At 37.1% G+C, this 25,919-nt stretch overlaps 1 protein-coding gene across 1 annotated transcript in view; it reads right to left on the bottom strand.

Annotated features, from left to right (window-relative positions):
* Positions 1 to 25,919, bottom strand: part of LOC306756370 (metalloreductase STEAP4-like) — a gene marked incomplete at both ends in the record, with an annotated part of 37,961 nt that overhangs the window by 3,418 nt on the left and 8,624 nt on the right. The window contains 8 exon segments of the mRNA XM_079241099.1: positions 27 to 180; positions 302 to 396; positions 510 to 717; positions 719 to 777; positions 3,403 to 3,487; positions 3,910 to 3,980; positions 5,968 to 6,075; positions 13,860 to 13,996. Of these exon segments, the coding sequence (XP_079097225.1) occupies positions 27 to 180; positions 302 to 396; positions 510 to 717; positions 719 to 777; positions 3,403 to 3,487; positions 3,910 to 3,980; positions 5,968 to 6,075; positions 13,860 to 13,996 (917 nt within the window).

Raw genomic sequence — 25,919 nt, forward strand, 5'->3', positions numbered from 1 at the left:
ATCTGCTTTGGACTAGCTTTATGTACCTCATTGACAACCGTAGATATAAGTTTGTGCCTGACAGCATAGCGAATAGGAATGATGAATGTATGGATGGCATGCAGAAAGCCATAGCCCAGTGCAACCAGACCCAGCTGCTTCCTGCACAGCATCCAGCGATCCAGCCAGTTAGGGAAGCGCCTGGAACATGCAAACATGTATTAGCCACCTTGAACATAGGCATAATAAGGCATCTAATAGCAATCATGGAATAAAGGGATTTTTATTTCGTTTTCTTTTTTGGCAAAGTTCGTGGTCCAACCTGTATTTGGTTCCTCTGTAAAGTTGAATGAAACCCGCTATAGCACCAGGCAGGTAACAAAGAGACAGCATGATGAGTGACACAATTGGAAACACCTGAAAAATAAACAAACAAAAGGAATATAGATCACACATTTGAGAACATATAACCACAACAAACAATTATAAATCATCATAAAATTGTGTAATAAAATAAAATAGATCCTAACCTTGTTGGCCAGGGAAATAATTCGGTAGGAAATGTCAGTCCCTTTTTTAACGTAAGTGTAGATGACGTCTCTGATGAGCAGGTAGAAGAAGAAGGCGGTGAGGCCAACAGCTATGCATAAAGGAAGTCTCCATTCTGGGAACAGTTTCAGTGGAAAGTCCTCCAGCTCGCCAGCTGCTGATAGAGACCCTTTATCCAGAACAGTGAGGCTTGGTTGCCATCTGTGCAACTGCCTGCTTTGCTTCTGCATTGTCCCCACACAGGTACACCTGCATCATGAGAATCTTAGTTTATTCACAAAATATGCTGCAGTTAAAACATTCAATAATTGTTACTTTTTAAAGAATACGAGAAAAAACAAAAACTGAAAGTAAGTTTTTAGTTTGCCAATCACTTACATTTCTCTTTGGTATTTCTTTAAAAGCTAAAATGTTTGTAAAGTTTATAGGCCTTGCAGACTTTATCCAAAATTACTTATTTCATGAGTCTTTTCTCAAGATAAATCCCATTTTATCGGGAATTTTTTTCTAGCAATCAGATTCTCATTCTGATTCCAGGTTATCAGTTTCTGTGTCTTCAAACAACACAGTTGGTTTTTGTGTTTTTTTGCTCATTTTGGGGTTAAATGCGTCACAGAGGGCAAAGCAACAAAGAGGGAACTAAAGTGTGACGTTTCAACACATTTTTTTTAAGTCATTTACAGCCTTTATTTGCATAAAAAATAAACAAATTAATCAATTCAAATTGGTTCAGTTGAAGGGTGTAAAAGGGTGCAGATCAGTGTGTCCAGATGAAACTGCATAAAGCTGAACAGCTACATAACTATATCTAGAAAAAGTTTGCACAGCAAAATAAAAAATCAACAGGACTTCCATTCAATAAAACAGCTATAAAGTACAACTGGTGAATGAAGGGTGAAGGAATTAGATGCAGGATAGTTAAAAAAAAAAAAAGTAATAATATTTTCTATGACTGACTTCTTTTCACATGATGTTTACTTTTATTTTCACTTTGTGTCTGGTTACAGTGAAGACAAAAACATTTTTAATCATATCTTAGAAAGTGTTATCTTTCAGGTAGCTATGGTGACACATGATATTTTGTAGTCCCTTTTCTAAATGGCCACAAGAAGTATTTTTTTTTATTTTTCTAATGTATCAATAGAATGCAGTCGCATCCTATTCAAACTACCAATACTATTTTCATGGGAAAAAAAAGTGTCAAAACACACGGTCAACTTCATAATATAGCAGACATGAAAACACATTCAAAAGACTAGTTTGCATTGGCATCAGCATTTTTAACAATACTGGGACAACCTGGTGGATATGATGTTTAACAGGAAGAGAAGCCGACATGTTTTGTTACAGCAAATGAAACCTAAAATGTCACACGGGTAGACTATTATTTCCTTTTTTCTTTAAAAAAAACCTTCAGTATATGACTAAAAAAGGCCAACACATATCCCTGTCTGCATTTCCACAAGCCGTTCCCTTGCTAATAACTGCTCTAAAGTTGTTGTTGGATGAGTCCTGTTAGGAATATCTGGTGCATGACCGCATGGTTTACGTCTGCAAAGTAAACTCCTCTGTTTATCTCCCTGTGATGTCTCAGTAATTTCTCAGATGCAACTCATGGAAGGTTTTGGCTTCATAAAGACACATGCCCACTCTATAAGCATATGCTCAATATGTAATCCCATTTCAAGATCTCACCATGCTGGACCTTATTACCATGCTCACAGCTCTTGTGATAAGACAATTAAGTTGTTTGTGAAAGAAGAGGGATACTGAGAGCGTTAGAGGGGGCAGTTTGACAGGCATATAGGGGAGTTGGTGGGATTGAGCAGTTTTCCCCAGGTGTGTGTATAAGTGGACTGGGCAGCCAGCCATGTCTCCCTACATTACTGCACCAGTAACAGCAGGGGATGGCCGACAAACTAAATCTCCATCTGAATGTAAATGTGACAGAGCCACAGCCCCGCTGTGGATCTAATCAAATTGCTGGCCAGGGAATCGCACACGTACAAGTGTGTGTGTGTGTGTGTGTGTGTGTGTGTGTGTGTGTGTGTGTGTGTGTGTGTGTGTGTGTGTGTGTGTGTGCGTGTGTGTGTGTGTGTGTGTGTGTGTGTGTATGTATGACTATATACTGTACACATGCACTGAGAAAGACATGCTTTCAGACACACTACTCCTGTTCTTTCCCTGTTTTGTAAAGAAACAGAGCACTGCCGTGGTGTGAGTGTGTGTATGTGTGTGTGTGTGTGTGTGTGTGTGTGTGTGTGTGTGTGTGTGTGTGTGTGTGTGTGTGTGTGTGTGTGTGTGTGAAAGAGGATGTAAGTGTCTGTTTGTGCGTCTATGAGAGCTTGTTTGTGTTGAAGAGGATTTGAGGCAGATTCAGGTTTGGTCTCCAGAGGTTCCAGCATGTTTGTGTTTCTCTTTGTAGCAGTGAAATGAAGGCAGCAATAAACACCGGTCTTTTAACTTTGTAACATCATAAAGTTTGTTTGTTTGTGTATTTCTGTAAACACTGTCCTCATTTTCTCATGCCTTGTTACGGAAACATGGCAAAATCAATAATCAGCGAGACAATCAAATATACACTTTTCATAAATTTTGTATGGAGAAAGTCCCCTTTTGTTAGAGTTTAAGAGGCTTTTTTCCCCATCATATGAGAGATGTTTAAAGTGGTTTTTTGCTTCCTGATTTGATGCTAAATTCTTTTCATCTTGAACAAATCAAGCTGGTAATCTTCCCTCCTGTTTCTGATCTGTCTTTGTGTCTTTTCTCTTGTCAGCCAAATTCTTACTTAATGCTTGGAAGCTTCCTGCCGTCGGTTCACCCTGATCCAACTGACATCCTCTAATAGGTTACTTACTTCTTCTTGTCTCCCACCTGTTTTCCAGCCAGAAGTCCATTCTGCAGAGCCCAGGCAGACAGCGTGTTAAGGCCTTTCACCACAGACGCTTTGGGGACCAGCCTGGGGAGCACACAAGGACTTAACTTGATATTTTCTCCAACTACAAACACAGAATGAGGAAGTAAAGGGCTCAAGACGATGAGAATCAATGTTTTCAACTTTAACAGAAAAGATTGGCACAGCAGGCCATCTTGCTAAGGGAGCTGCAGCCCTGCACATTCTTTTCATTTGTTCTGGTTTCAGCAGACACTTTTTATGTCTCTTTCTATAAATGGCATCCTCAGATGTATGAGCAATCCTGAGTTTGTGGTGGACATTTCTGAAAGAGTGAATCAAATTTGACAAAAGAACTAAGATTTGGGTAGAAGCAGGTTTTCTTCTTACGTACATTGTGAATATAAAATCTAATCTTCAGGTAAAAAGCTTATTTTTGAATGATGCAATTATTAATAGTTTTCAGTGTTTCCATATGAGTTGTTTACCCCTGCAAGTAGACAGCATTGGCTTCTGGATACATGCTTTTCTTCAGGTTGTTACTGAGGTCCACCAGCACCTTGAAAGTGGCACGTCAGCGTAGAATAAAGGGGAAGAAAAAAAACATAAAGCAATAACATTTATTTATTTATTCATTCATTCATTCATTATACGAACCGCATAGTCCAGTGAAGAGTCACGGGGAAGCTGGAGCCTATCCCAGCAGTCATTGGGCGAAAGGCAGGGTACACCCTGGACAGGTCGCTAGTCCATCACAGGGCCAACATTTATTTATCAGTTTTGTAATTCAGTTTGTTTTGTGTTTTTTTGTTTTTAAACATTTTAATACAAAAACAAGAGCTCATAGTCTGCTTTTACACACACACACGCACACACCCACACATGTATAATATATTGTGATATGATATATTTCAACCTTACATAAGAAAAAGTACAACGTGCAGGATGTAGCATTATTTATTACATATTATTATGTAGTACTATTTATTGTATTCAGTGCTTCACACTGCTACCAACAGGATCCTCCCCACCTATCCTGAACATGCACTGGGTACACTCTCAAGCATGGTGGTACGAGCAGATGAAGTGGCAGCCTTTAGATTTGGTAAAAGATTTTGTCCATTATTCATAATCGGATGTCTACATATTGTCTGAAGCACTATTCAACACCGCAATTTTGCATATATATATATATATATATATATATATATATATATATATATATATATATATATATATATATATATATATATATATATATATGTATGATATAGATACTTAATATCTATTTATTTACACTGTTTATGTTCTTGTTTGTGGTATTTCATAAACAAGTCGTGCTAATTTATGAGCCACTGGTTTTTAATCTCAGCAAGGTCTTATCTGGTTACCTTTTTTGGATGCCGATGACGCTGACGTTTTAAATTGAACATTTCCTTAAAAATTAGGAAAAGAAAATCATAGAAAGAAATACACACTTATTTACATCAACCGTTAAAGCAAATGCATCATCACATGGAACCTGTGATTATGACGGGTTGTAAAAGCCTTTTACCACATCTGAAATGATCCTCTCTATATGCACTTTTGACTGTTTTGGTTCAGGGTTGCAAACATAAAAATATGCATGTAGTTACAAAAAAGATTTGCATGTCTGCTAACTGAATGCCTGAAAAATGAACAGTGTGCCATCATTAATTTGATCTTCATTAGAGCGAAGCCTTACAATAGAACAGGATAAAGAGACTAATAAAGGTAACAAGACTCATTTAGAATAAGTATTCATGGATTTACTTTGATTTCTAGAACAAAAATCTGAACACTGAGGAAAGTCAACTGAAAAATTCTCCTTATTTTTTGACATATTAGAGTAAAAATGACTAAAATTGGGATATATCCATTTAAATTAAATATTTAGTAAGACAAGCTATAAATCATTGATAAAAAAAAAATCTCCTCATTATAACAAGAAAAGAAATATAAAACTTTCTCGCTCAGAGTGACAAAAATCAGTATGGAGAATTACTTTGATAGATACAGAGCATACTGTTAAATACTGCAGTTCTACTGTTGTATTTTTCTTCTTGTTGACACAGCAGATGTTTAAAAAGAAAACTTCTTGTGGTGTAACTTGCTTGGAAGCAAATATCAATCAATCAACCAATCAATCAATAAATAGTGATTCTTGTGTTTTGCTGCTGCTGATGACAAAATGAAGAATAACCTATAAAATCTTCTCCACAAGTTTTATCTGAATATACAAGCCGAGCATTAAAGAGGCTGAAAAACCTTGAGTCTGACAAGTTAAAAGAAAAAGTCTTGATATCATTTAAAAACACACCACTAGCTTGGAACTTGGATTTAACTTTGTCATAAAGCTTTAAAGGTTTATGAAAAGGCAAATGACTTCCAGGAAATGAGATTCTGTGAAAACTTAAAATGAATGAACTTGTAATAAATGACATAAAACATATCTGGAGGCATTTCTGGCTGTTTAGCTTCTGATGGTTTGATTTTAAACTGTCTTCTTGATCTTGATACTTTACCTTCCCCTGGAAATGACTTTCCATTTTCTCCATGAAGTCATAATGATCTCTGTGAACACAAATAAAGATCAGACTGGCGGACTGGGCTGCTGCCGCGAGGGTCATCACCTGCACACAAAACACACATTCACATCAATATGACAAATTAACTTGTGTGACCAAATTCCTTTTGTCTTTCTTTCTTTTGTCTTTTTTTTTTAAATAAAAATTATGTCTTCAGTGTCATGCCATGTGATCTACCTGTGCTCCCTGACCTGTACATCGTCCCTCCCTCCTTGTCTTTGATCTTCTTCACTGGTTAGTGTAAGAGTCAGTGTGTGTGTGTGATAAAGATAATGTGTGAGGAGTGGTGTATTTGTTTATACCACCTGTTACAGCTGATAGCATGTGTGTTGGAGTGTGTAGAATTATATAACGTGATTTTATATTTTTCACTGTGAGCCATCCCCCCACCCAACAAATAGATAAATAAATAACGGAATAAAAAGGCTTGTCTTTGTACTTCAGCCAGAATTTGACTTTCATATTTGACTGATAAAAAAGAAGTTCTTCCTATGGTTCCTATGGTTGTCTTTGTTTTAAATTTTTTCTTTATTTCTTCTTGTCTTGGCTTTTGTGCAATATTCTGAGTAAATGCTTTAAATTTTAGCAGCAAACAGTGTATTACAATTTCAGTACCTAGAAAGGTTATTCTTTATTTTCCTTTAAAATACACAGAGACACAAATTCCCATAGCAGAAAGACTAAATACCAGTCTTAGTCCTACTGAGGTAAGAATCTGCATGTCTTTGTGTGGGTGTCTATGTGTGTTGAGGTGGAAGTCATTAGTCATGTTGTTTATCACACTGTTGTTAACAGCTGAGCTCAAATGTGTTAAACTGTTTAGACACTGTATCATTTTCTGTTTCCTCTTAGTCCAGTTCAGGGTCGGAGGGGCACTGTATCAGTCACATTTAAAAAGCTACACTTTAACTGAAAAGCAGTATTTTAAAAAGTGTAACTTTATTGCATTCAGAGAAATAATAAAAGAAAAAAAACTAAGGAGCAACCAGATGCTGATCATAAAATGCATTTTTCATTCATCTGTGACAAAGTGCATTTAGCAGTGAACACATCTGTAGCAGCTCATGTGTATGATAGCACAAATCCAAGAAGGTTAGATGGCAGAATATTTCTTTTGAAAAATTATACTGAATTAATAATGACAAGAAGTGAGATTAATCACAAGTACTTAACTTAATATAGCAGTTAAATAGATCATCTCACAACTCTTTTATGCACTGGTCCATATTTTCAAAAATGTATCCCGGGGGTCTCACCCAGCCAGGTGGGCCCTAATATATATAATATATATATATATATATATATATATATATATATATAATATATATATATATATATATATATTTATATATATGTTCCTGTACCTTTTGTATGGTGATTATGTTGGTTGGTTAGGACTTGAGCACCCTACTCAGACAGCAGGCAGTGGAGACGGTACTAATCCCTGGGAGAGTAGTTTCAATGATGTTCGTCCTCTAACAATGAGATATTTTTACGCTGCAGGTTTTGTGGTTCAAGATCGGAGAACACAGCTGAACCCAGTGTCATGGTTCTGGTCTGCCTCCCTGACTCATGCCTTATTTGGGCATGCTTCATGCTGACTGCAATTGTCATCTAATTAACTCAATCCATTTCCCCTGTTCCACTCCTCTGGCCCCCTTCTGGATTGATTCTGACCGGTTCTGAACCTGGATGTGACTCTGACCCTGATCTCTGCCTCTGGCTCCCTCCTAGATTGAGCTGACCAGCTCTGGACCCTGACTCATTGGTCCCAGGCAATTCAACGTAAGTTAAATCTAAGTTTTTGGAAGTGTCATTCTTAAGAATATGTTAATGATTATGTTTTTCTCCTAGACCCAGTCACACTGACATCCATTCTTCTCCATTTGGTGGCTGCCCTGGTATTGTTCCCTTCCCAGATTTCATTGTCATTTCCACCATTAAATATATTTACTTTCAATCTGTTTATCACTGGCCTTTGCTTTGAGTCCAAACATCCATTCATATCTCACACCAGGGATGCTGGATGATACCTTGCATATGCAGCATTCGCACAATCAAATGAATAAAGACCTCAAATGGCAAAATAACAAACTATAGGTGGGTAATCTAGTGGTTGAGAGTGAAATTATGCAAGTTAAAAAATAAAATAAAATCAAGATCTGCCTAAAGTAAACCTTAAAATATATTTACTGTGTTGTTGACTTTTCCTTTTCCTTCAACATAAATAAAAACGATGACAAGACAATATTAATCACATTAAGAACAAATACAGAAAAATAATGTAATGAAGGAACAGGCGTATATTTACAATAAATGTGTAAATGTTCAGGTCGGGTCAGGTCCAGATTTCAATACGAGATATGAACGGGTCCAGTTTAATCATTGTAATGGGTTTGGGTTGGTGCAGGACAGTGAAACTGCACTCAGACAGGACTCTGGTCTTGGGGTTTCTAGTTTCTCTGGTATGCAGAAGATAGTCTCTTTTTTTTTTTAACACAAGCTGTTGCCTTTGTTTTTTTCTCCTATCCAAACATCTGCATAACTTCCTTGTTCTTCTATATGCTTTATGGCAGCTGGCATGGTCACTTTAGTTTTGGTAGCTGAATAGTCCACTTGCAAGTGAACTGAGGCCCCTGACTTTCAAGCAGACCAAAGTCCACTTCTTTTGATCAGAGTGTGATTGGTGTTCATATTGCACCAGATGAATTGTACTATCCCAGGAAGCCGACCACGGTTTGTTTAAAGTGGACCAAACTTTGCAGACAGACATCCACCGGCAGCTCTGTACTGTACGCTCTTGTTCACTTGCAGACCATGTAGGGCCGACATCAACTTTAAAATTGCGTTAAGTTTTACATTTTCAGAGCATTTCCGAGCTCATCTTTGCTGAAACATTGCCACACACTTTGAAATAAGAAACACGAGGTTTGGATGGAAAATGAAAATGTCTATAAAACTGCTTGTCATTGTATCTAGAGAGCCATAGATGGTTAACGACATCAGTCACAGCATTAGGTAAAGCCGGCGTTGCCATTTCAGTTCCATGATGTTTGTTGGAGTCCCATTCAATAACTACCAGTCGGAGCTTTGGACACCTGACATGTGAAAACAAGAAAAAAAGAAAACCTTGTAATGTTTGTTCTTGTATAAATTTCAGGATGTAAATTGAGGGAGCAAAAGCAGTCCTGTCTCCTAGTATTGGGTCATGAAAATTGGCTTCCCATATTGATCACTGGCTAAAGCTGATCAAAAAGCATCAGCCTTCAAACATGCATAACTGCATTACTTACATTATGAATTACTTTGATCGATCCATAATCTTTAACTTATCAGATATAAAAAGAAACTGCAATGCATTGAACTGTAAATTGGCAGCATGGGGCTTGCTTTTCCATCTTTATAGATGTAATGTTATCCCCACATTCACATGTTTCAACATTTTATCATTTCTTAGATGCACAGACTGCCTTATCTTTCTTGATTTTGACTTTCGCATTTGACATGAAAAAAAAAATAAGTCTTGCTGATGCTTTCCAGGGTTGCTGTCTTTTTCTATTTTCTCTGTTTTCATATAAGACATGATGCCATGTGGGAGATCCTGGCCCACATACTCATTATCATTTCAAAACCTGCTGCTCCATCCAAACAACTAGAAAGAGAATTTGTGCAAATTTTGTGTCGACGTCCTCATGGCTAAAACATCTGCAAAGTTGTGACACAAACAGATTCAACAGAGCAGAAATGATTCTTTGTGTGTGGCTGCTGTGCAACATATTTGTGGCATTGCATGTAGGTTTTTGGTAGTATATGTGCATGATTGTGTGCTGAAATGGGAACGATCAGAGCTGAATGTGTCTCGGCTTTGATGTGCAGCACCTGGGGAGTTGGCTCTACAGACAGGGTGACAACCTGGCTGTTGAAATGACACACAGCATCACATCAAGTTTACTGACTATTTGCACAAAAATACTCTTCTCTCCATAAAAGCGGCCTCGTTGAAATCACAATATACATATACATAGCTACCAATATTTATGGCAGACGAGCAGCATGTCACATCAGGAGCTTTTACAGCCAAGTCCATAACTAAGGCATTAATGTCTACCTGGGGGAATATGGCAGCAAAATGAGAAATCATTTTATGCCTAACTTTCAGGGCGACCATTCTGTTGTAGTGCCGTTAGAATTGACTTGATAGCAGATTCAGTCTGATGACTCGTTTACTTGCTCTGCCTCTGGGATAGCTCTCTTCTCTTGTTCTTTTCTTTTCTGTCCCTTCCTTACCTCACTCTTTTTCTCTGTGCTGTTACATCAACACTTCTCCAGATCTTTTTTTTGTTTGTTTTTTGCTATTTTGCTCATTTTGTATTCAGCTAAGTTCCAAGTGTTCTCTCACCTATTATAGAATTTCCTCAAGTTAATAACTATTGAATCTACTATGTTCACTGGAGGTTCAGCTGAAGCTGGTTGTATTGATTTCATTCAAGGCCTCATCCTTTATCTCTTTAATGGAAAAAGCTAGCTAAAGTAAAAGAGCACCTCTTAAAAGAATTCTTATCTTTTTATGCTGCTTTTTATCAACATAAACACAACCTCAAACCAAATGAGTAATTTTCACTTCCCTCATCCCTCCCTGGTCTCTTTAGGCTCATTCTTTACATTTAAGTAAGTTTACCTTACAAGTAACCATAATTACATGTTTGTCTTGTATTTCAAGTACAGGGAGGAACAAATATGCCTTAAGCTGCTAATCAAAATCTAGTGACACTTCGTCGTATGATAAATGAATCTAATATAAAATGTGAAAATTTACAGTTTATCGTTAAACACCAATTTTGAAAAAAAAGACTTTGGATACTGTAAAAAAAAGTATTTAAAAGCAAAATGAAATCATTTAGAAAGCATATAACTACTCCTTATTTATATACATTTACATATATATATATATATATATTATACATGTTATGTGCTTTCTAAATTAATATATATACATTTAGATATATAATATATAAAAAGAATATTTCAGAGAGGAAGTGCTTAGAGGATGTAAAAATGGACGACTGATCAACTTGTGATAAATTCCATCTAAATTTGTGGATCCCACCATCTATGGATAGAATGTCATAAAAAGATTCAGAGAATTAGGAAGAAAATTACAGGACTGGACAAGACTGAAGGTCATAATTAATGCTTATGATAGTTGGATCCTCAGCAACACTACATGAAAACCAGAAATGACTCTTTACTATAAATCGCTGTATGGGTTCAGGATCACATCTAGAAAAAACTGTTTCTCAACAAAGTTCACTGTCAGAAACTGACTCTGTGGCGGTGGTATGACGGTCCAATATTCATAAGTAGGGCCTGTACTCAGGGCCCAACACCATGCAGCCTGATTGGCATTTGCCAGAGAACAGCAGGATTTGCAGATGGCTATTGATGCTCTGCGCTCTTCGTGCATGTCAGCAGGTTCACATTGAGAACATGTGACAGATGTGAGAGTCGGGAGACACCATGGAGAACTTTTTGCTGTCTATTATCCGTTTGGCAGTGGGTCAGTGATTGTCTGGAGAGGTATATCCTTGGAGGGCTGTGCAGACCTCCATGTTCCAGTCAGAAGGACCCTGACTGCTGTTAGGTACTGGGATCTGGTCCTCAGATCCATTGTTAGACCATGCTGCTGCAGTGGGACCTGGGTTCCATTTGATGAATAACAATGCTCGACCTCACATGTCTGAAGTGTGTCAGCAGTTGCTGCATGGTGAAGGCATGATGCGACTGTCCTGCTAACTCTCCAGACCAGAATCCAAGCAAGCAATGACAGGATATAATGTCTTGTTCCATCCACCGCTGACCACTGACTGTCCAAGGGTTGACTGATGCCCCGATCCAGGTGTGGGGGAAGATTCCCCAGGAAAACATCTGTCATCTCATCAGAAGCATGTCCAGATGAGGGAGTCCAGGGAGTGCATAGAGGCACGTAGAGGGCACACACACTACCAAACCTCATTTTACATTGTCTTGAGGAATTTTCATAGAAGTTGGGCAGACCTTAGATCTGACCTTTCCACCTACTGTATATTTTGACTGATTCTAAATGCAGACATCAATGGGTAAATGATTTTGGTTTCCACTGATTTGATTCCATTGATTTTCACTGAAAATTGACATTGTGTCACTTTATTCCACGAAACGAATAAATTTTCATGATTTTTGAGACATGTTGTTTCAGTGTTCCCTTCATTGTTTTGAGCAGTGGATACGATCCATGAAAATAGTCATGACCAAAATCATTTTTTAGATGATGTAAGAAAGAATAAGACAGAGAAACCAAAGAGAAGCTACTTATAGAGAAATTTGAATTTTTAGAACTGAAAAATGGGCATGATGTTATATTTTATTTCAGTGTCTTTAGCTCTTTATGAAAATCTTCTAAACTTTTTTTCATGTGAATTATTGGTCGACTAAAAAGTGTAAGATATAGTACAACAATTTCTTGGAAATTTTAATTATTAATTTGCTTCATTAAAGATACAAATTAGCATACAATGAATCACATCTCCTGCCTTTAAATAAAAATAAACAACATAAAAGAGGTCTGACTCACTTGAGCATTTACTATGATTAAATGAGACCAGCTGGGATTCATATGCTGTGTGATGGAATGGCACTAAAAAAGTTTTTAATAAATTATCACCTGAAGCAGATTGGTGTCTAAACATTAGGTTCAGTTTTTATTTATTATTCATTTATTTGTGTTTTGTCTGAAAAGGACAAGGGAAATGAGAAAAGAAAAAGCTTTGCAACTGGAGAAGCACTTGAAAAGTTCCTTCCATCAAAACCTGAAAATCTTTTTCCAATATTTGTGGGAAGTTTTGTGTTTGTGTTGTAACGTTGGTTTTTGGAAACACCTTACAAGCAACCCATATTTTTTGTCACTTAGCAGAACACCACTGTCACTAAAAATTATTATTTTTTTTTTTTCTAATTTTCTTTTTTTTTTCTTCGTTTTTCTTAACAGGTAGCATGAGTAGGGAATTGAGTTTCTGCAGACTTCCAACCAGGAGCTGCATTGGAAAGGCCAGAGGTCCCAATGGACCCTAAACACATCTTGCATGTGCAGGCAGTTTCAACACTGCCACAGGTGGAAGCAGGCAGTCAGAAAATAGCCTGTATGTCCCACCATGATAACATCTCATTGTGTAGCTAGCTATTATCATATTAACAAATGTGTTCATAAATGCAATTTATTATAAAATTAAGAAACAGATAAACACAAAGGCTAAGGCTAAGAGTAAAAACAATGTAAAACTTTGTTCTCAAACTGTAGTATGGAGACCAAAACTGGCTTTTTGCAGGCGCAATGCCCCAGAGGTGCCCCTTGCGCTGGTCATCTGAGCAGGCAAGTCATTGCTGACTGTTCGCAACATCACAGCCAGTGGTGGCTTCAATGTCCTGGACCCACAGGAGTTTACTATACGTAGCAAACTGCCTCCATTAAGGCCATCTCCTCCTCCCACTTGTCCCACAACACTGGCTGGGGCAGCAGTGCAAGTTATTCTCCAGAAACTCCCAGCACTGCTGTGCTCTCTCTCAGCCTCCACCAGTCAAGTTATTGTGCACATAGGGACATATGGTGTAACTTGCCAACAATCTGAACCAAGCAGAGTCTGACCAAGATGGATTTTGTGAACTTTTTAACCTTTTAAAAACTGTGAAAAGTCTGTTCTTACCACTAGTGTTGTACCCACTCTCAGTCGAAGTGCACAGCATTGTAGCAGACTTGTGATTCCAAAACGAGTTAACCTTTAGTCGGGCCCGGGTACCAGGTGCTTCTCTTCTGCCACTGTTGGTAGCTGTGGAGGTCTCAGGATGTAGTCTGGTGATCTCCAGAGGGAAGGAACACATGGCAGGCAGGTGCAATACTCCAGTTTAAATTTAAGGAGGGGTTCAGTTGATTGTACTGGAGCAAATAGGTATCAAAACACAGCAAAAATACAGAATATCACCAATAAAATTCTCCCAGTTAACAGAGCTCCAAGCCGCTGTGTCTGTGCTACACTTTCACCAACCATCAAGTAGACAGGGAATGAAAGAGACATGAAAGAAAGCAAAGGTAGCTGTCTGTTAAGCTAAAGCTAAGGACAAATACAAATTTTCTTTAGAGGTAATGTTGGAACCTTGTTGTCTTCAGATGAACATTTTGTTCCATTCTCCACGATTTTACTTTGAAAATATGTGATGCCATTGCTTGCTTCTACAGGGAGCAACGGCCGAGGGCTGCAAGAAGAGAGAGGAGGCAGCGATTTACATGAATGTAGATAAACCAGCTAATTGAGATCAACGCACAGAGACGGTGTGGGATTTCATACCATACTCCAGGTGAAATTACACTTTTAGTTCTTCTCATACCAATTTTTTTCAAATCTTTCTATTCAGAAATGATGAATTTCTGCTTATTGCCCCTTGTAACTTGAGGAAAACATGAGCAGACATTTCTAATTGATTTTGCCTGTTTTCTGTTTTGGTTGTTTATTTGTTTTATTTGTTTTCACTTGGTGATGGCATTGACTTGGTGGTAACATTAAAATCGTTTGAAATGATTGCCAATGATCTGAAATCATTGTAACAATTAGAACAATAAGTTACAATTTACAACCTGCCACATTTAACAGAAATACCAACAATGCATCCAAAACCACATGTGTCAGAAATGTTGAGAGCTCACAGTTGTGGCATTCCTTGAATGTTACTAAACAAAGTATCCTGAAATTTAGCTTTTTTTTTTTTTTTATCATGGCAGATTTGGATGTTGTGGTCCAAGCCAACGATGTAATCAGTTAGCTACAGTCCCAGACCAAGCTGTTGTCACAGTTTTAAGTCAGCATTTGCTTGCAAATGATTGAAAATGTCACTGAGTGTGCTTATAAAGGAACATCTGCATGCAAGCAAATCCTTTTTAAATTGTAATCTTGTTTTCTGTGCAGTTTTAAGAGATAAATCTTGTGAGATCAAAACTATTTACTGCCCCCTAGCTGCATACAAAGCTCTGAGATGGTATTTCACAGCATCTTATCAGTGCAGAGGCTGAATTGAAATAATTGTGCAAGCCATATATTCTTAAATGTAAATAACTGTGGCAATGAACTGCCATGATCACATGTTGTACAGATACATGTTGTTTTGCACTTGTATTGCAAAACTTGAATGGGTGTTTTAGATGAAAGTCGTGCTCCTGCAGAGAAGATTTTAAAATATATGTAACTTTTTTGCTTATCCAAAAACCTCTTGCAACATTTAACAATGGTGCACTCAGGGACTGTTGACATCAAACTGATGCCATGTTAGAAATGTCAGAGGGGAGTTGCCGTTAACAACTCAACCAAGCTCAGATCTTTGACAATTTTAAATTGTGTCAGCCTGCAGAACATTGAGAACACGAATTCACCAGTGAACATGAAAAAAGAAAGAAAAAAAAAACTCATTTGGCAACACTTTCTGATAACTCTACAGTGCATGCACTGGAGGGTAGGAGTGCAAGGCTACAGAAATTCAGTCCCTGACAGGAGTTGTTTGGGAGATTCCAGCTGTTTTTAGTTTTCAAAGGGCATACATAAAGACATGAACTGTAGCTGTTTAGACAGTTTTTATTCAAAACATGCTTTTGTGCATTGTGTCATGCTGCTAGAGTCATGTAAAAAAGCAGCCTGCACCATTAATGGATTCTGAAGGATTTTTTTTGCATGATTACCACTATGGTAATGCATTACATATGAGCTTTAGATTGAAGTTCTGACTAAGCTCAAGTTATGAGGTGGTTGAAAAATCAAAATGAGAGAAACAAAAGATACTTGATATACACTGGGATGCAAAAGGAAAGATTGAGAATACTAAAGAGACTCACATAAAATGAGAAATGCAACCTAGAGAGGAAAGAAATTGTCCCTCAGCAGAACAAAGACATTTATTATAATCAGAGTTTCCCATAAGCATTCCCGGAAACATTCTATAAATATTCCATTAGCAGCTTTCCAGATAGACACACTCGGGATGTTTATTATGAAACATTTTGAATCGGTTTAAGGAGAAAGAGAAACAATTAGATAAAAGCTTCATCTTGTTCCTCAAACACGTCTTTGAGGAAAATACTGATTTACGGTTGATTAGATAAATTAATGGGTCATCATGCATGTGCACATTTACCTCGAAGTGTCCTGTCTATTGTATATTTAGTATAAAAATGTATTTGTGGATATATTTTTAGAAAACAACTGTATGACCATATGCAAGTCAATGTACCATGCAGAGACATCTCAACTTAGAGGCTTATCCTCTACTGCTGCTTTAACAGGAATAGCACTGACTGCATGTTTGAAGTTGAGAATTTTATCTGGCAAGCCAAGCGGCAGAAATCAGAGGCAGGGAGGAGCTGCATGGATCTGCAGATTTAGAGATATTCCTCCTTTGTCTGACACACAACACTGCTGAATTATATGTCCATACTTTTTATCCAAATTCAGCCTTTTTAACAACAGTGGGGACTGGGAATATATGGAAATGTGTCACAGAGACAATGCTTGCTTGGGATTGCCTTATCCTCTTCTTGGAAAGCAGCCTTTGATAATCTTTTTGCTTCATCTGACTCCCCCCACCCCTAACACCCAACGTCACTCTGTGTATGATCTAAGAAAGATGAAACTGAACAGAATCCGTTTTTGTTTCCATGCTGAGAAAGTTGAGATTAAAATCTGTGATGTATCTGTGTCATTCCATATAATCATATCTTTGACAAACAGCTGTGGTCTGCAAATAGCATGTGTGCACGCAGCTCCTCCCTCGTGCCACCACAGCCCATTATGAGGGTGAAATATGCCTAAAGAATGTTTCGCCTCATCTCCTCAGCCATACCAATCAAGTGAAAGAGCTGACAAGGTAAGAAAATGCTGACACTGAAGTTTAATTCTAGGCATTAAAAGCTCACACTCATCAGAGTTGCAATTTCCCAGTTCATATTTGTCTTGTTTTTGAAAGGCTGAAAAGGTGAGAGGTAAGAGAGCGCAGGTCAGACACCATGTGATGCGCACAAGCTTGGTGTGTAATATGATGATTAATTATAATTAATAACGATGAGATAAACTAATCTTAGTGGGGAAATTTTGCTCCAAATTTAAATTTAACAGAGAAAAAAGCCAAGGATGCCATTTGTTCTCCTTTCCCCTGAAACACCCCTCTCAGCTATAATACTTAATTGAGGCTACTCATTCAATGATTAGTGAAAATAATCACGAGCCAGCAGGCATGTTAGATTAGCAGCATGGTAACCAAGTTTAATGGAGACCCCGAGTGTCAGTTTAGTTGAATAAGTATCTCCGTCTTTGCTGTCGATCTATAACTGATTATAAATATTGAATGTATTGTTGTAAATAAAAAAGTTAAAAGTTTTAATGTGCCCTGCACTTTTAAATCAGTGCCTATATGCATTATATAGTTGACACACAGAGCTGGAAATGACATATTCTTGGTCAATATTTAAATGTTTCATTGTCAAAGACAATGGCTTGCAGGGATTTCTAACCATCATTCCATGCCGAATTCCCTGATACTGTAAGCTTGTGGAAGATTACGTTTATTCTGCCTCCATGTGATTCAAATATTTACTTTGACTTTTCTTTTTCTTTTTTTTTAAATTTCCAGTTTTTCTCATTTCAGTCACCTTTTTGTTCCCTTGCTGTTAAATTGATTTTGCTCCTTCCATTTTTTTTTTAAATTTCTTTTTATTTCTTTTAAATCTTGTGTTTGCACCTCATCTCATCGGTGATAGCTGATATTTCTGTCCTGGTGCAGCTATCCAGACATTACTGTAAACAGCCATTACTTACTCTGTATTCACAATCCCAGGTTTCTCTCATTCTTTGCCAGATTGTCTCAGTTCTTTTGTTATTCCAGAAGTTATCCAAGTGTTTTCCTGGTGAGTGTACCGCATTCAACTCAACCTGCTTTTTGCTTGTTTTCCTTTTCCCTGGCAATCATTACCTGTGCCTGGTCAAGTGATTGACTGTGCTTCACCTCTGTATGTAAAATTGATGTTCATAAGTGATGTATTAGAATCCAAACCCCGTGCATATATGGGTCCCCGAGATGAAAGTCCTAAACATATCCATCTCACTTCTGTATGTGGTTTTAGTTGGCCTTCATTAACAGAACTTGCTATGTCTCCCTCATGCAGTCCCATAACATTGCCATTGCTTTGGTGTGAGGAGTAAAGCTGTCTCTTGCTGAGGCCATTTAGGCAACTGCCTAAGGAGCCGTCCTCTGGGATGCCTGGGTTGTTTCAACAAGCCCCTTAAAAAGAAAAGATTATAATTTGCCTGACTGCCACATTTTCTTCAAGATTTGTTTAATTTGTACCAGCTAGACACTAACCAAGATGAAATACTTCAAGGTACACACCAAGTAGGCTTGTAGTCTGTCTATTTCAGATATATATTTTGCTCACCGTTTATTTTAAAGTAAAAGGTGAATCTACCCTACATCTGTCCTGGACTTTTAAAAAACAATCCTCTAGAAGAGCTTGCCGAGGGTCTGTTCCCCACATCTTCACCATTCACAGAAGAACGTTCAGATTTGTAGTCTCTGATATTGCTGTTGGGAACAGCATGTTGCCATTATAGTTGTATTTTCATTACAGTCATTGTATTATTATTATTGTTATGAGTACTCAATGTTACGCTTAATTTAGTCACCAAGTTAAGTAAATATAAATCAATGCTTCTATACAGTATATGAAGAAAAATGAGACAAGAAAACAGACTCAATGCAGTGATGTAACAGCATGGATGTACTGCATGTCTGAGTACACCTACAAGTGAGACGATAAGCAGCTGAAGAGCAAGTTAGACACAACTTGGTGCAGGTACGTTCTGTAACTCTGCTGTAGCAACAATCGTGCTTTTACTGTTGATGTGAATGAATCCAAACACATCTAAGGTGCACTTCTATCAAATATTCACAAATATTCTTGAACAATATTCCCATTAGTCACACAGAAAACTCATCCAGGCCTGTTAAATCCTTAGGTCAGTTATGCAGCTGCTGTCCACTGATGTTTGGCTTGATTTGTGTGTGTGAAGGGATGGGGGCTAGAGTGGCTCTGGTTAGGAGAGTCTGCTTCTGGAAAACTCTGATCATATTACAGCTGAATTATCTGTCCAGTGCACATTATTCTAAAATGCCTTTTTACTTCCAATGAGATGTCATGGCAGATTGAGCATCCAATCTGATAAATTTCTGTGCTACTGGCTCTTTTTTTCAGTTAAATGCTGATATTATAAATATCTATGACCTCTAGAATTAGAAAATAACGAGATGTAACTTTGAGACTCGATGGACTGGCGAGCTGTCCAGGGTGTACCCCGCCTTTCACCCGAAGACAGCAGGGATAGGCTCCAGCTTCCCCGCGACCCTTCATCGGACTAAGCGGTTAGGATAATGAATGAATGAATGAACTTTCAGACTGGGCTGTGTAATGGTACCAATAAATAATTTCTTTCCCTGTGCTCTTTTTTTCTGCCTTTCATCTTTCTGACATTGTCCTGTTTCCTGCTTTCACACAAAGAATACAACTACACATACTGTCAGTGCTGATAAGACACTCCAGACTACTATGTATGCTGCCGTCTCAAGAAGGTTTTTAATGGGGGAAGGAATTATTCATTGTCCTCTACACAAATCTGTTAACCTCACTTCTGTTTGCCATTCGATGTGTTTCTATCATATTCTATTGTGCCGAACATTGCAGCGCTTTCAGTGAACATTGTGTTTCCAAATAGCAGATGGCATGCTTGTAGCGATAAGAAAAAGGCATTAAACGAATGAATTAATAAATAGATATTATGATTGGAAGTAGTGTCTAATATTCATATATTTCCAAGCTGCCATAACAGAAAAACAGCCTTTTTCTTCGAAACCCCTTTTATTTAAAAGATAATGGGGAAAATGTTATTAAATGAACTACTGAATCTGAGTGAAAGCATTTAAGGCTGACCAAATTTGGAACCAAATAATTGTTAATATTCCAAGTAAGAAAGTATTTAAATATATATATTAAAGCAGAATAAATGTCTTTCTTCAGCTTTGTCAACAGGTAAATACATGAGCCATGGCTGGTTTCCAGCTGTGCATGAGCATGGTGGTTCTGCTTTGAGGGAGAAAGAATGTGTTGGCCTAAATTCTTGTCAAGCAGGTAAATTAAAAAAAAAAATTGAGAGACACAGTTAATTTACAATCAGCAGAGAAAAAAATATTCAAGTACTTAAACACGATAGTTGAGTTTGAATGTGGTTTGTGTGTGTTTGGGTGTGTGTGTGTAAGTGTGTCTCATTAGAAGATGGGTGAAAAATGCAGAAAAATACAAACATGAAATGGCAGGTGTCTGTAAAAATATGTAAAAATCCCTAATTGGATGGTAGGCCTACATTGTCCCACTGTTTGAACTCCATGTGTATTCTAGACATTAAAATATACACTGTGAAAAAAGAACTTTCGTATTTGAAGGTTTTTCAGAAAATCTTGGATTTTTGAAGTATATGAGACAAAAAAAAAAAAAAAGATTGGGGGGATTAATTAGTGGTAAAATAACATGTAGAGAAAAGCTCAAAAAGGTGTGTGTCTGAAGAGCAACACTTTCAGAAACACTCTGATTGTCAGTGATCAGATAACAATTGAATTGTGAATGTTTGTGTTGAAAATGTGTTATTGTCAGTCTACATGTCAGTCTATATGTTCCTTATCATATCACAACACAACTACAATCTACGACAACCTACAACTACAAGCTACGACTACAACCTGCGACTACTTTCTCAATACTCTTAACATTTATGTTCCACTTGGAATAGGGCACAAGTCTGACTCAGCAGTCACATTAACAAACAGCCATACAGAATTGTAATTGGTTGTTCTGAACCATACACATTTGGTCATTAAACAAAAAAAATACAAACACTGCTGCCCAAACTCTTTGCAGCGTTGTTGCTCTTTCATAGTATCTGAGTGAAATGAATGACATTGAAAATGAAGTACTTAATTACTTAAAGCTTAAGCTGTAGGTTGAGATCTTTGTCTGAAAACTAGCTACATTATTGACTTCTGCATTCAGCAGAATTTATTTGGCACGATTCAGTGCTTGTAAAGTTGACAAGAAAATGGGCGTTATTATAAGTATCAATATATTTAGTTCATTTCTTAGATGAGCTATAACTTTTTATCTCAAGCCATTGATGTCAAGGTGACCAGCATCTGAGGAGGACTTTAGATTAACGTAGGTGAACTACCAAATAAATTATCAAAAGTTGTATGAAACTGAAAGTTATTTACAGCTTTAATGAGATATTTAAAAAAATATATACTTCTATGTACTCTAAAATTATATATATATAAGTTTTTGTAAACTGTTTTTCATTACAGATGTGGCCCAGTGACGCACTGATGCCCTGTCCAGTGTATGCCCCAGATCTCACCTGATGGGAGGTGAGAAAGACTCCAGCCTCCTAGGTGCAGCTACTGATATGGAAAATGTTATATTGCAGTCTGAAATTACTAGCATGGCCAGTCGTGTCTGGCAGAAGCATAGTTATTTTCTCTGATGTGACTGCAAATGAACTTAAACTCGGCTTATCAAAGTACCACAGATACTGTGGCAAAAGCAGGTTGGATTTTATTCATTATTAAAATGTTACACAGCTACTTAACCTGGCCACTTAGCTAGCTAATATATTAAATGAACCATTGATGTCACTATGAAATTACAGTTTCATGCTTTCATCTTTTTTTTTCCAAATCAATGGATCATATACACAATATTTACACGATGAATAACAGTTTTGGTTCTATTTTATTATACTGAAACTGAGTTTCATCATAATGTTCGGAATAAACAGGAATGATGGATGGATGGATGGATGGGTGGGTGGGTGGGTGGATGGATGGATGGATGGATGGATGATATGGATCATTTAATTGTCAGTCACATGTCATCATTCTCCACTAAATACTGGTGTACTAAAGAATACACTAAATGTGATTCATACCATGATATAAAATATCTGTTTTTAGCTATAACTGGTCTATCCACAACTATCCCATTTTTAGGTATTTGTTCATTTCCATTTTTAACTTTATTCATTTGTATATACCATTTTTTACAATGTAGGATGCAGATAATATCCTTTGTAACAAAGGAAATGAATTCTTATTATGTTTTGCCCTAAACTTTATTTTCTCCAGATCTTTTCACATCAGTATCTAAATAACTATGCTAGAATATTCCAGAAAAATTGACCACATTTTTAAGGACTTTTAAGGAAATGGTGGAAAGTGAGACGTGCTGTTCAAACATGCATCATTTGCACTTTATTCGTGTGTGTGTGTGTGAGAGAGTTTGAGAGAGATAGAACAAGAGTGAGGAGCAGCAGCAGTTTGTACAGTAAGTGTAGGTTAATTGCTCTGTGACCGCAGTGAGAGCAGTGAACTCCGACCTGTCAACGGTCAGGGAAGGTTTTTATGATTGGCTTGCAAAAGAAAAATGTATAATTAGTGCGAACAGCCTTGCTGATGACCTTCATATTCACAGGAACACATTCCACATTCGCATAATAAGATAGTAAAAGTCATACCAGAACAGACTCTGGTATGTCTTATCATTTAAAAAAAACACAAACAAATGAAAATCATAATAATAATGATAACAATGACAGATAGTGTTTTCCTAAATAATTAGTCTCCTTCCAGCTGCTTCCCTTTCCAAAAGAATACTTTAATGAAGCATGTGGTTAGATTAGAGTGAGAAAAAAACTGTGATTAGTGACTCAAAATTCTTATTGATCTTGGACTCAATGACAAATTTTTTTATACAAGGCATAGTTTAACAGTGTGTGTGGATGTATGTGGATGTGTGTGTGCATGCTTGAGTGAGTGTTAATGAGGACATTAATCCCTCCTGCTCTGTCCAGGTCACGTATCCTGTCAAGTAGCCATGGAGATTCAAAGAAAGAGTCAATGGAATGTTTTTGTGTCAGCAGAAGACTATAATTAGTCTCTGACTCCCTGAGTCAAACACTGACATTCAAGTGTCATTAACGCATGGTGGATGTGTGTTTGTGTGATTGTCATCCTACAAATTTGTTTGGATTATCTTTTTTTGGGCCAACACATACAAGTTGTATTGTGTTTGCACATGCTGTGCACAAACACACACTATACAAAGCCTTGGGCTCTGATTCACCCTCTCTATGTCATATCTGAAGCTGGACATAATCTTACTTGACAAGTTATGACAGAAACCATGAGATGATATCATCATGGCAGAGACAGGCTGACTGCACTCTCTACTAAATGGATGAGGAGGTCCGTGTTATGCAGTGAATCTTATAATAATGAATGGTGATGTTCTGTGTTGAGCAGAGTTGCATTGTACCACATCATGTCATTGCCTGGCAATGCTTCGTATTTTGTGAGCTTATGTGCTGTGCCTTTTGGAAGATTGTTTTGTACTGTGTTGTGTTTTCCATTGTATGTCCATGCAACCAATTTACTTGAGGCCATCTGACATGTCCTGGGGACTGACACTACGTTAGAGAGTGTCCATATTTCATTGTGTAAGTTTTGCATGCTTTTTCTCGTCGTGTGTGGTTGTGTTCCTCTTTCAGCGTAACTGTCATGGAGGAATTTGTGAGAACTATCAGAGAACAACAGGTTCCTAAAATAGACTTTCCCATGGGAGACACAGGGTAAAAACCCAGAAAGGAAATGAAGATGATGGGATAACAATAGCTTTTAAACACGCCAATGATTAATTATAGATCACACATTATGATAAAGCGCAAACATGTGCACAAAAACACACACACAGATCTCCCAGTTTGCAAATATCTAAAGAAAAAATAAGAACTCTTGTAAGTTTCTGAACCTCTCATGTGAGACTAGAGGAAACAAACATTAAGCTAATCTTCTGATCTTGTGGTGCTCCTGTGCTGCTCGGTTTATACAAAGTAGGTGAAATATAACAAAAGTTGTGCAATAGATTTCTGTCATTTTGCATGGCACAGTTTGCCTGGAAAAAGCGCAATAAGGTCGAGGAAACCGAGAAGAGCTATACCTCTTTAGAAATAATCCAAAAACAAAAAAAGACACACAGAAATATCATTAATTCATCTTTTTTCCTAAATTGTTTAGTCATGTCATAACAGACTACAGACACCTGTATCCTGTTAATTTAACATTTATCCCTCTTCTGTAGCAACTTAATCCAGTTCAGCGTCTTTGGGGAGTGGAGCATCCCCGCTGCAATTAGTCAAGAGGTGGCTGCATCCCGGATAGGTCACCAATAAAGGTGAGCTGATTCACTATAATCAATTTATCATTATGTGACATGTACTGATTCAATATCGATTTGTAAGTGGTCAAAAATGATTGTTTTTCATAATATCTTAATGACAGGATTACAGCTGTGGAGTGTGTCAGGAACATAAAAATCAAGCAGACACTTATGGGAAGCGTAACAGGAGCGATAGCGAGATGACTGCATTAACCTTTCAGCCACAGTTACTGAGGGTGAGATTTCCTCACTGGGCTTGAAAACTAGCATTTGGAAACAGTTTGGAAGTGTTTTGCAGGTATATAATGATATTTATTTGTGGGGGAAAAAGCTGATTTTGTTGTTGCGTATAAAGTTGTTTTTTATAACATACATTTTTCCTACAAATTCCATGACAAAATTTGGTTTAAATAAAATATTATCAAGACTAATTTGACTGGCTATGTAAATATAGATACTGATAGATACTAATAGATACTGAATGGATTTAATAGTATAAAGAAGCCACATAGTGAAAAAAAACCTGAATAGGTAAAAAAAAAAAAAAAAGATCCTATGAAAATTGTAATAATCATTGAATAATCAAGTCATGGCACCCTGAAATGTGATGAAATTTGTTGCCACAAGGCTTCAAAAGACACACTCTGGACACCAGTTCAACCAGCTGAGCCACCCACTGCTATGTGTTTAACAACTAGCTTGGAAAAAGGAATCTAACTAATCCACCATGCACTTTAAAGCTAGTTGCTTCAAGAACTCAACCTTTACTAAACTTTAAAGAGACTAAAAGGAGTGTTCAATAGACTTGTGGTATTATGATGCTGGCTACATACTGAATGAGTCATTTTAATAAGCTTCCAAGATCCTGTATTGATATTAGAAAATACAAGCAATTTATCATCATGATTATCTTTTACTGTAGGTGTGAAGGCATGTATGTGTGCAGCATTTAAATCCAAGACAAATTATTCCAACAGAAGTGTAGCAAAGTATTCCATGTAATATTCGCTCCAGACTGGATCTTATGCATATCTATGAACATTAATTGACATTAGGAGAGTCACCCAACATACTGCCACTCACTGAAGAAGAAACAACTATAGTGTAAATTTTCATATATACAAGTACATGTAATTACCAACTTTACCTCAGTAATAAACAGGACAAGAAATGATACCAGTTCATTTTTACAGAATATTTCTATTATATCAATTTCACAATTTTTTATTTGATAAATATTTCTATAGAATAGATCAGAACAGAATAAATAAACTGAACAAAAAGTCAAGTAATATTAAAGACACAGGTAAATGTCTCTGTACATGTCTGTATTAGTAAAATATTGCATGTGAAAAAATCTGGCATTGTTTTTTAATATTTCATGAGGGTTGATGTCATAAGTTATATAAGAAGTTAGAAAGAAACAAATGGTGCTTGGTTCAAGAAAGGAGAAAATCACAATTCTATGAAAAAAAAATATTATACTGAGGCTGATTTGTGAATCTCTTCAAAA

This window comes from Telmatherina bonti (assembly GCF_933228915.1).
Source record: "Telmatherina bonti genome assembly, chromosome: 5".
NCBI lineage: Eukaryota > Metazoa > Chordata > Actinopteri > Atheriniformes > Telmatherinidae > Telmatherina > Telmatherina bonti.